At 43.2% G+C, this 12,311-nt stretch overlaps 1 protein-coding gene across 1 annotated transcript in view; it reads left to right on the top strand.

Moving 5' to 3' along the window:
• LOC119450093 (protein scribble homolog) overlaps positions 1 to 10,775 on the top strand; it is a 152,821-nt gene extending 142,046 nt beyond the window's left edge. Inside the window, 2 exon segments of the mRNA XM_037713454.2 lie at positions 1,161 to 1,233; positions 7,293 to 10,775. Of these exon segments, the coding sequence (XP_037569382.1) occupies positions 1,161 to 1,233; positions 7,293 to 7,411 (192 nt within the window). The 3' untranslated portion in view covers positions 7,412 to 10,775.
• Positions 10,776 to 12,311: the final 1,536 nt, after the last annotated feature.

Here is a 12,311-nt window from a genome sequence, read left to right as displayed (position 1 = left end):
GTTCTGTGTGGGCACTTGCATAAAAAAATTAAATGATTGCTTTATTTTTTTTTTAAACCTCATCTTAAAATAATGAGCCATTCCACTCTGTGAAGGTTGATTACCAGCAAAGCTGTTTAGCACGTGGCACAGAGGTGACGCAGAATGGGGAGGCCGCGTATTGTCCGGACTCCCAAGGAGCAACGCGCCTACAAAGAGCGACGGCAAGAACAAAGACGAAAATGCTATCGTCGCTGGGCGTGCGCGCTACACGCGGCCTCCCCATTCCTACGAGTGAAGAGAAGTGAAATTCAAAATGGAGAACGGCACCTTGTCTTACATACACGTGTGATGGTGCCACCGCCCCGGGAGAGCGGCAGGAAATTAGGCACGCAAGCGGTTGTAACGTAGACATGGCAGACACGGGTCGGCCTTTTGGGCTAAGATCCGATCGTGGTATCCATTGTTACCCTTGTTCCTGAGACCTCTTTGGGTCCCAGGTGTGAAAAGGGTAGTTCAAGGGCGCGTTAAATGTCCAGGAGCCCATCACCCTGAGCCCACAAGGGTATGCGCCATTGCGCTTGGACCCTTTCTGCACTATCACCAGGATCGGCCCACATTTTTGCACACGCATACGAAAAATAGATGGAAGCCTAGCTAAAAACAGCTTCACTGTAAAATCGTACAGTTGGTTTTGAAGGTTCTAGAGGACCTCATTAATCTATCCTAAAGGTATCATCTTTCATCGATGGTGTTGCTACATTATGGCTCTTATGGAGAGTGCGATAATTCCAACATTGACACCTGTGTATTGCAGAGACAAATTCTTCCCAGGGCTATAAGAAATGCTACTAATGCAAAACCACATGAAGTGTTAATTACCTAATGCATTGGCATGCTGCTGTTAAAAAGTGTATTCAGTCTAATGCACTGAACCCTCCTTGCCTTTGTGGAAACCTTTTGTGCTTTCCCTTCCCTAACTTCTTTGTTTGAAATGCATTAACAACGTTGCTGTTACCATTGTCGCTGCCTGATCTGGTTGCCATGGAATTTGTGGAGTTGCTGTCCTTCACCTGTGTGTTATTTCTCTTTTAACCTCCCATGTTTGTTAACATTGATTACATTCATTTGATATCACTAACTTTTTTCGTGATTTCTCTAATGTATCGTCGTGCTCTCAGATTGAGACAACAACTGAGAAGATCCTTTCTCTGGAGCTACATGGGAGGCACGAAGATGCCACCAATGACAATGGTAAGTGTGGGTACTCTAATATAATTGCTTTATCTGTGCCAGCGATCTCTTTTTGCATGTTCACTCACTCGCTTGTTTCTCTTTGCTTCACATCATTTTTTCGTGCCAATATTGTGCCTGAGAAGCTTGCTGCATTCTGCATGTGAAGTTTTTTTTTCCCCTCTTCTACGAGGTTTGAGGTTATGTGCTAGCTTGCTTTGTTAAGCCTTGTGTCCGAGCGCTTTGTTTGTATGTCGGCACTGATTTGATTGCATGCAGGCTGTAAACACCGCTTCCACAAAGATTTCTGCAATCATTCGTTTCAGGAAAACATATGTACCTGAAAGAGCTGCACCAAATTGAGCATCATCATTAAGGACTGCCTCTTGGGATGCATTGTACACCTACACCCATGATTATTAACTTATCGTTTAGAAAAGTATATTACTGCGTAGCAAAATAGCTAGGTACATGTTTTAATTTGTGTAGTGTAATATTCTCATAATACTATGATGCTGCTACCATTCATAGACCTTTCAGGAAAGCAGCACCACTGAGTAGCACCACAGCAAGAGACCCTGAGAATGATAATGATATTTGTTAAAAATGTTTACCGCTGAAAGGGGAAGAACTTTAAGGGTACATCTGGTATGATCATAGATGGCACTGCATCTGCAGAGCCACCAGAGGGCATGCATGGGTTTGATAGTCTGTCTCCTTTGGTCCTTGTAGTCTGTGCTTGTCCACAATTGAACTGTCACAAAAAAACTAGAAAACAACCACACTGGGTAGTAGTACAGTGCTGCAGTGTGTGTGCAAATGTGCATTCTGTTTTAATGGCCTCTTTTGTTCCATTTGCATAGCATGTATGCTTCCGATTGCCTATGTGTACAAATGTGCATGGCTGTTATGTTTGCATTGGTCGCTCAGTTTTAGTGTTGGAATTTAGAATGTGAAAGGCAGGCTGTGGTTCAGAAACAATGTAGACCGCTTATAACGTAAGTCACGAATATCCGCACTATAAGCGGTACTGCACTATAACCAAAACAACTATTTTATTGCAATAGTGGACACTCCAGGCGCATTTCTGTCGTCGCTGTGACCGTGCTCTAGGTTCCGTATTCGCTTAATAAATAAATTAACAAGAACGGTGTCACGCACGCACAAGCAAACATGAACACATCTCGCTCGTTGACTGTGGCAATGAACTGTCAAAACGCTTCAATGACGAAGCGCGGCGAGCGAATTGACCTTCGCGCTATCATGCCTCTCGCTTCAACACGACCTATACGCGGCGAAAACACGGCGCGTGGTGGACTTTCCCCATTGCAGATTGCTTTCAAGATAGGGCCAAGGTGATCGTATCGCCGAAGTGGATCGTTGCAGATTACGTCCTGCTTCGGTCCACTGAAACCATTCCTCATTGCTTTGCTGGCGAAAATCCTCCCCTTCTGTTTGCGCCAGTCCCGAACGCAAGTTTCGGATTCTCCGAACGGCCGTGATGCGGCCCAATTTCCGTCCATCTCCGCACGCATGATCACTTTCCTTTTAAATGCGGCATCATGATGAACTCGGTACTTCATGCTGATAGAGCAGACGCAGAGAACGTGAAGACAGAAGGTAAACTATTGCCCAAGCACGTGTACTGCAGCACATGGAGGAAGCTACGGTAGCTAGGCTCGACGCGGGTGCAAGGTGCCCATTTTGAAATGCCGACGGCTATATGGAAACGGAGTCATAAGGGAGGTTATGCTTATCCAGCAGCGTTTCCCCTGGTCATGTCCTTCAAGTTAGAAGGGCCTTGAAAGACATGACCAGGGGAAAAGCTGCTGGAGAAGATGGAATAACAGTAGATTTAATCAAAGATGGAGGAGATATCATGCTTGAAAAGCTTGTGGCCCTTTATATGTAATGCCTCACAACTTCAAGTGTACCAGAGAGCTGGAAGAACGCCAACATTATACTAATCCATAAGAAGGGAGACATTAAAAAATTGAAGAATCATAGACCCATTAGCTTGCTTTCAGTATTGTATAAAATATTCACCAAGATAATTTCCAGTAGAATCAGGGCAATACTTGACTTCAGCCAACCAAGAGAACAGGCTGGCTTCAGGAAGGGATATTCTACGATGGATCATATCCATGTCATCAATCAGGTAATAGAGAAATCTGCGGAGTACAATCAACCTCTGTATATGGCCTTCATAGATTATGGAAAGGCATTTGATTCAGTAGAGATACCAGCAGTCATAGAGGCATTGTGTAATCAAGGAGTACAGGAGGCATACGTGAATATCTTAGCAAACATCTACAAGGATTCCACAGCTACCTTGGTTCTCCACAAGAAAAGTAGAAAGTTACCTATCAAGAAAGGGGTCAGGCAAGGAGAAACAATCTCTCCAATGCTATTCAATGCATGCTTAGAAGAAGTATTCAAGCTCTTAGACTGGGAAGGCTTAGAAGTGAGGATCAACAGCGAATATCTCAGCAACCTTCGGTTTGCAGATGACATTGTCCTATTCATCAACAATGCAGACGAATTACAGCAAATGATTGAGGACCTTAATTGAGAAAGTGTAAGAATTGGGTTGAAGATGAATATGCAGAAGACAAAGATAATGTTCAATAGCCTGGCAAGGGTACAAGAATTCATGATCGCCAGTCAGCCTCTAGAGTCTGTAAAGGAGTACGTTTATCTAGGTCAATTACTCACAGGGGACCCTGATCACGAGAAAAAAATTTACAGAAGAATAAAATTGGGTTGGAGTGCATACAGCAGGCATTGCCAAATCCTCACTGGGAGCTTACCACTGCCGTTGAAAAGAAAAGTGTACAATTATTGCATTCTACCGGTGCTAACATATGGGGCAGAAACTTGGAGGTTAATAAAGAAGCTTGAGAACAAGTTAAGGACCGCACAAATAGTGATGGAACGAAAAATCTTAGGACTAACGTTAAGAGACGGGAAGAGAGCGGTGTGGATCAGAGAACAAACGGGGATAGCCGATATTCTAGTTGACATTAAGCGGAAGAAATGGAGCTGGGCAGGCCATGTAATGCGTAGGATGGATAACCGGTGGACCATTAGGGTTACAGAATGGATACCAAGAGAAGGGAAGCGCAGTCGAGGTCGGCAGAAAACCAGATGGGGTAATGAAGTTAGGAAATTTGCAGGAGCAAGTTGGAATACGCTAGCGCAAGACAGGGGTAATTGGAGATCGCAGGGAGAGGCCTTCGTCCTGCAGTGGACATAAAATATAGGCTGATGATGATATGGTAACGTAGATTTAGGGTCTTACTCAATTCTAACGCGCACGCAATTGTCGGACCTGTTTTATCGGAAAAAAAGTGCGCGTTAGATTCAAGTAAATGCGGTATTTGGGGCTTGAGGGGAGCATTTGCCGTCTAGGTTGACTGCCGAACTTCCAGGCAGCCACACTGTAACTGGTATTTCGTGTTCGCAACTGCACTATAAGCGATATGCGTATACATAGAGTGCTATGGTAAAATTAACGGGAATCTGAAAAGACCGTATTATATCCAGTCCTGCACTGTAAGTGGTTACGTTATAAGTGGTCTATACTGTATATGTTGGCATTTGTGAACTTTAGGTCACGGAGTGGCTTGCCTCGTATGCAAATATATGAAGTGTCAGTAAAGCTTGTTTAATTTCCTGAAATGCAATGCAAATGAGTGCCAAAAGGCATTCAGGCTTCACCACAAGTACTGGCCATCAACTGCAACTTTATTAAGTGCTCCAGAGCTGAGTCTGGGTGCTAAACTCCTGAAATAGCTTCAAGCAACACTTTATTGTTAGGATCACAGGAGGAATATTCACATTCTGTGGTTCTGCCATAATGCATTTTACCAAGCAGTCACTAGAATACCAGAACATGGAAAGTTGATTTGACAGCTGTTTACTTTTTATTATAAATTTAAAAAAGAAAGAAAGGAGCACAACAAATAAAGATATTCTTCTACCAATCCTACCACATTTATTTATATTCTTTTCCTCCAAGTAATTTTCTGATTAAGAGTTAAACTTAGCATTTTCATAAATTAGGTACGGATAGAGTTTTGTTAATGAGCTGCATGCTACAAGTGGTGCTTGCTTGTAATTAACACAAAAGGCTGCATGCCATTTCTCTCTCTCCCTTGAGTGGTTGAGGGGCTCCTCTTTCTATTGGTGGTGGGGTTTTGACTCTGTCCAGCACGGTGGCCGACTAGCACCCAGGGTGTCCGGAGCATCTCTGGTACGCACCCTTACTGCTGACAAGGTGAGTTAGCAGAGGAACTGTCTCTAATTTGACAAACCATAGCTTTGAAGAGCACCATAGTACAAGCTTGATTATATTGCAAATCTTGACTGAAAACTTGTAGTGTAGGTGTGCTTGCTATCCTTTTATACGAGAGAAGAAATAAAATTGTTTCTAACCAGATTTCACAACTTTGTGAGCTGCAATTTGTAAAAGAAACTGTTATGTGTACGGCAACTGATACAATCTGGTTCCACACATGCTGAAACTTTCCCCTCACGCTCCAAGACAAATTTTTTTCTTTAGCAGTAAGGCTGCTACGGAGGGCTCATTATGTTGCCAATAACAAATGAACGATTCACAAAATTGTGTAATTTGGCTGCACTCCTAGACTTATCAGTAGCTCCACCCAAAATCGTTTGCCCAGACATCACTTTTGAAAACTCAAGCATGTAGCATTCAGGGGCATTCAAAACATGCACCAGAATTATGCTTTCTAACTTTTCTTTTTCTCTCGCAAACTTAGCTTTGCCACAACTCTTCTTTCACTTCCCGATACATTCTCCTCTTCTGCCCACCCTTCCCCATATCTGTGTGGTACTCAAAAGCCATTCAGAACTGAAACCATCAATGTTAAAAAAAATTATATTCTGGTGTTTTATGGGCAAAATCCACAATCTAATTATGAGGGATGCCGAAGGTGCTGAGGGTGCTGGAGACTCCGAAGTATTTTTGTCCACTTGGAGTACATGCACCCAATGCACGGTACGTGAGCATTTTTGCATTTTCCCCCTATAAAAATGCAGCCACGTGGCCGGGATCGAGCCCGTGAACTCAAGCTCAGCAGCTCATCGATGCAGAACCTGCTTGTGGAGGGCAAATGGTTTTGCCCTTTCATTTTTAAAATAAAGCAGAAGTGGGTCTTTAGACAAATGTTCATTAATAAATGAGAGCTTTGCAGGTCAGCCAACTTGCACATTTTTGCATATTGTTAGTTCCAGTCATATTCTCGTGAGACTCCTTGTATACATACATTATATCGCACATTGTCTCCATTTCTTGTCAACATTACCTGGGAAGTGATTACATGACATATTTACCCCGGGGATGATGTCACATGCATGCAGAACTGTATGCAAGCGACTTAATCATTATCTTACTGCCAGCTTTCGAAATAACTGACACTAATTTGACCACAGGCCGTTGTTTCATCACAGACAACAAAAAGCACCCATGAAGTGCATTTCAAATACAGTGGAGTACAGTCGAACCCAGATATATCGAACTCACATAAAACAAATTATTGTGTACTCTATGGAACAGCTGCAAAACTCCCTTGAAAATTTCTGTATGCAATTTTTATTTTATATATTGAATTACCTATATATTGAACTTTTTTGTGATCCCCTTCAGATTTTATATATCTGGGTTCGACTGTAGCATAAAAAATTCAGGATGCGGAGTCAATGTGGCAACACTACCCACTGTTGCATATTCATCTCCGTGTTTATGCAAAAAGCACTCATTACCATATCAGACATGGCGAAGTGCTTACTTTGCCGACGTATGTGGATGTGCTGCTTCCGGCATCCAACAGTAGCATTTGTACAAAAATAAATTTGATTTTAACATTTGTAGCACACCAGTCAGTAATAAGAACCGACCTGAAAAGTGATTATGTTCCTGAACGATCTTCAGGTCTCAGGATTGAGTGCAGGATCTGCACACTTTTGAGCAGAGGGTATGTTTGCGCCATACTCACTGGCAGTGTTACCATGGTGCCAAGTCAAGCTCATTGCATGATGGCGCACATGGCTCCCAGGGAACTGCGAGGATGAGGCCGTCGGCGACGAAGGAGACCTTCCTTCGCCCACGTCTGATCAAGGGCCAGGCCCAGCACTAGCCAAGAAGAAGAAACGGAGGCGGTCCAAGCGCAGATGAGGCTGCCAGTGCACCAACAAGCGCTTGCTGCCAGTTGGGGAAGAGAGAAGGCCCCGGTTGTCACACCCCAAGCCTTCTGTTCATCCTCCCAATCCAAACCCCTACCCCCCTTCATCACTTCACCATGTGCAACTGAAACACTGTGTGTTTTGCATCCATTCCGTCCTCCCCTCATGTTTCTGTTTTGTTGTTGCACCTTCATTGAGCACGTGAGGTGCATGTGTTTACATAGTGAGGCAGCTTCTCCCAAGCCGTCTCAGTGGCATGTGGCGCAATGTGTGGTAGTGTGGACGAGGGCGAGTAGTGTCTGCTTGCAAACCTGACCTAACCATTCTCCCGCTCTTACCTTAGCTCGCTCATGGTGGATAGTTTGCTGTTGGTATGACTTGTTTGTCTTGAGTGCTTCCCCGCAAGTGGTAATCTGTTAATTTTCTACTGTCTTTTATTTCTTGTTGCTGAGATCGTCTGAATGGTGCCCACCATTCATTATTTATAGTGCCTTTTATAGACCTATAAGTATTCTTATAGTAATAAGGGCCATTGATCATTTGCCCTCACATAGTGCTTCAACCATGATCCAGCAATCGCAGTTTTGCAGGAAATTTACAGGTTTCAGTGAGCTTAGCACACCTGTCATTTGTGTCACTGGAGTAGGCAAGTTCTGCCCACAGTGGTCATTTACTAAGGCCAAATGCAGACATGGTAGGAATTCAGCCACCTTGTCTTTATTGACGTTTTACCAATGTTGTAGTTGGCTAGTCTAACTATCTCCTAGCATGTCCTTTATTCAAAAGATACAGCTTATGTTTAACCATGTCGCACCAATGCCAGGCGTGCTAGCTTCCAATGCCACACTAGCATGCTATTTGAGAATTGAAAATTGTGTTTGGCTAGCCATTTGCCATCATCTGCATAAAGCGAGGCTACTTTATTGCCACTGTTGTTGGCATCAGTCCTTCATTTTTATGGAATTCTCTTTATTTGACATTTTTGTCCTTTTGGTGTGCCCAGTAGCAGTGCATCATGCTCTCCCGGCAGCGTCGCAGCCTGGCGTTGTAGACGGGAGCTGCCCTTATGAGCGAGTCTGTCCTGTCCTACACTTTGCAGGTGTCTGAGGCAAAGTGTTGTTGGCAGACAGATAGAAAGGCTAAATGACTTGATATGATGGCACACTTCAAGATTAGAAAAAGAAAAGACCATCTTAAAAAAGAACTCTCAGACTTTTAATTTTTTAGAAACATTTTTGCTTAGCTACTTTCCCTCAAGTTTTCTTTTTATTGTTATTATTATTATTATTATTTATAATCGCTACCAAACCTTCTCAACAGATTTCCCTAAGTTTACTGTGCTCTGCTTGGCCATCCAATAGCATTGACCATTGCATGCTGCCATTGTTCATGATTTCTCAAAACCAGCTGCTGGAATGAAATGCCTCGCAGAATTTGAACTTGCAGAGCAGGGAAAACAGGCCATTTATGAACTTGTAGCATGAGCTGCTTAACTGATTAAAAGGCTGCCCCTGCGCTGGCGTTACAGGGTCACGCCTTTTTCTTTTCTTTCTCTTAGATAGCTTGTTATCATTTCGCATGAAAAGTGCTACCTGCAACAGTAGCACACGCTAGTGTGTTTGGTAGTGTTATTGGGATTGATCAAACCAACCATTGACTTGTACCTTCTATGCATGAGTGTTTTATCTCCATTGGTGAGCTGGTTGTTCCTCATGCAAGCTATGCCCTGACCTTCTTACCTCTCTGTGCCAGGTTGTATGGCACTCATTGTTGCTCCATTTTCACTCTTAGCTTTAAGCAAATGTTGATTTCTCTGCTTTGTAAAAAGAGAGAGACATGCTGATTGCACCATGCATGTTTTATTCCTCACAGCATGACTATTTATTCGTCACCAAACGCTCAGCACTTGTGGGTTGCGCCCCCTTTAATTTATCTGCCATGCTGTAGCATAGGCCTTTGGGCACAAACAATGCCTCAGATATGAGTTGCGGGCTAAGCGTAGCTCATTTTTATTATTCTTGAGCATAGTAACTAGAGTTGCATGAACTTTTGTTCAGGAAGCAACCTTTTGATTTCTTTATGCCATACCATCACTCCCTTAAATGGTGTAACACCAAGAAACTGTCATTTCTTTTGATCTTGCCCTAGCCTATAGAGATAATGAGCATGTAGAAACATTTCGAAAGCAGAAGTTCTCAAATTCCCTTCTTAAAAGCTAAGAATAATGTGCCTGGCATCGCGTAATCCTGTACAACACTGCGGGCAGTGAAAAACAGTTGTTTTTACATCGTGATGCTCTTTGCCACTTGCAAGTGTTCATTTCTTGTGGTTGCAATTGGTGACAGCTCTTTCAATTTTTTTAGGTGGTTGAGGTTGCATCTCACTTGCAAGTGGGGAGTTCTTTTTTACTCTCACTCTTCTATACCGTGTTCAGTAATAATCAACTGGACCTTCATGCTATTGTTATAATGCGTCAACATTTAAGTTGTGCTTGTTTGGACACTGTAATAGTGTGGACTGTTCCCTCGTGTTTGAAACATTCCCCTTTGAGATGCACTTGAATGCTACAATGAAAGAAGAAAAAAAAAATCTTACCACCACATCTTTGTTTTCTGGTGTCTTTTTAGCTTGATTCTTTGCTGGTCTGGCAGTATTCGAGTGCTCTTCAGAGCCAAGGCTTTTGCTGCCTCTGCATTGACCGCTTGTGTTCCCAGACAATGTAGATCACACTATGGAATGTTGACAGTTGATGCTCCTTCCTCACCCACACACTTCATACTTCTAACTGCCACCACATGGCGTGTCTTCGGTGCTTGTTATAGACTACATCGTATTGTTGCTTTGTTTCTGAATGGTGTGGATGACACATTTTAGGCCACATTTAGGCATTGTCGACTGACAAAAAGGACAGGGTGTACTTTTCATGCGCTAGTAAATCGGCTGACGTATTAAGCACACCTGGAAAGGAGTTTGTGACGACCCATCATGACATTGTCCCCCCCATCACGTGCCAAGACAGACACCAAATTGCACTGTTCTTGTGCAGTATACAAACAAAAGCTGTGTTGTCACTTCAGCATGCTTCATGTGGTGGTGGTTGTCAGAACCAAGTAAGAGAGGCCCTTAATGCCTCGAAACTGAAACTCCATCAAGCAGTATGGTGGTAGTGGTGCAGGAACTCTACACTCTTTGTATCAGCCAACTGAATTTCATGTTTGGGCTCATGTTTAACACTTCATATAGAATTCCTTGTGTGTTCTTGTTTTGTATTCTCTGTACATAGAAGAAGGTATAGAGATAAAAGAGGTAGCTGTAATGTATCATACCAGTTTTATTAAAGGCATTGTACAAAAGAATCTCATGTGTGGGTTATCCATGTCTTTGTCCTTTGTAAAACTATGGTAATGAAGATAAAAAGAGTCTGCAATATTTTTCCTTTGTTTAATGCCTTAAGTAATTCTGCAAAGCAATCAGTTGTCAAGAATTCCTTCTTCTCTCAACTCTGTTTCTATTCTACCAACTTTGTCATATTTGTGCACAATTTATTGGCAGACAGGTGAGGATGTGGATTACTGCCAATGCTTGCCATGCATGTTTGACAGGGTGCTATCATTATCACTATCGCTCTGAACAAAAATCAGTTTGGCTCAGGTCGTAATATTAATATGCTGTGTGCATGTGTCTGCATGTATGCATATGTGTTTTTAACTCTCTCTCTAAAAGGCCCCTCCGCAGGCCACATAGCAAATTTTGGTTGTACACTGGAAATTGTTACATGCCTTCTAGGGAACGTTCTGCGGCAAGAACTTTTCAAATTGGTTCATTATTAGCCGAGAAATAAATGTTTGAAGTGTCGGCGAGCCCATTATTTCAGGAGGCGAGCTTCACTGCCAACATAGACACTCTTGCCACTTGTCCCCGACGAGCCTCCACAAGCAAAGGTCATTCCCTGCATTCTTCCATACCAGAGCCAGAAGATCACGTCACATACATATCACAGTCCCCGCCTTCTTCTCCTCCTTCTTCCTTCCCCCCCCCCCCCCCCCTCCTTATTTCTTCTTGCATACTGGCTGTGCAGCGCATTTCCGGTGACGGTCTTGTGCCCAAGCCCACAAGCTGTTACGATTGTTTCGTTTCGCTCTGTGCATGATCTTGCGAACTGTGCTCAAGAACACCTGTGTCTGGCTGCTTCTGCAAAATGGATCCCTCAGTGCACACGCATTTCGAGAGGCTGGCCCGGCTCGTGGATCCGTTGCCACGATACACCGTGTCCTTGTACCGTTGGCATCAGACTCGCGGTATAAGTCAGTGCCACATGAACACTGAGGTAGATGCAAGCGGATCAAAAAGCATGTTCGCACTGTGACACGTTAGAAAATGACATAGTAGTTTCGTTCTCGGTGCGACGTGGGAACAAGCCGACCAAATGGAAGTACATCTCTCTTGCTACGGCATGAAGTAAAACAAAGACACACAGATATTTGGTTTGTAGGTTTTATTTTTCTATACCTTAATTCGTCTATTGAAGCAACAGATCAAAAAAATAACTGCTGTTGCCTTGATTAATTCTCAGTCACATCTCAATTTAGTTGATGTCACAGCACTGCGAATTACATAGGCGCACCTGTTCGAATAACGTCAACTTTCCAGCTGGGAGAGGGGCGGCCACGAGGAGAAGGGCTTTTGGTGTTTGGTTTGAAATTTCAGCTGTTTTGGCGGTGCATAGCGGTGTAATACTTTGCAGACACGATCGTTAGCGTCCATTGTATGCACTGCACTTGTCAGCTGAAAATGGTTAGACCTGGTGAGGGTCCTTTTAAAGGACTGTAAAAAAAAATGAAAAAAAGTTTGCATATATGACGGAACTTTCTTTGGCATGCAACAGTTCTGTT

This window comes from Dermacentor silvarum, chromosome 4 (genome assembly GCF_013339745.2).
Source record: "Dermacentor silvarum isolate Dsil-2018 chromosome 4, BIME_Dsil_1.4, whole genome shotgun sequence".
In the NCBI taxonomy this organism is placed as follows: Eukaryota; Metazoa; Arthropoda; class Arachnida; order Ixodida; family Ixodidae; genus Dermacentor; species Dermacentor silvarum.
Note: the sequence above shows the minus strand (reverse complement) of the source record. Positions and strands in the feature narration are given on the sequence as shown.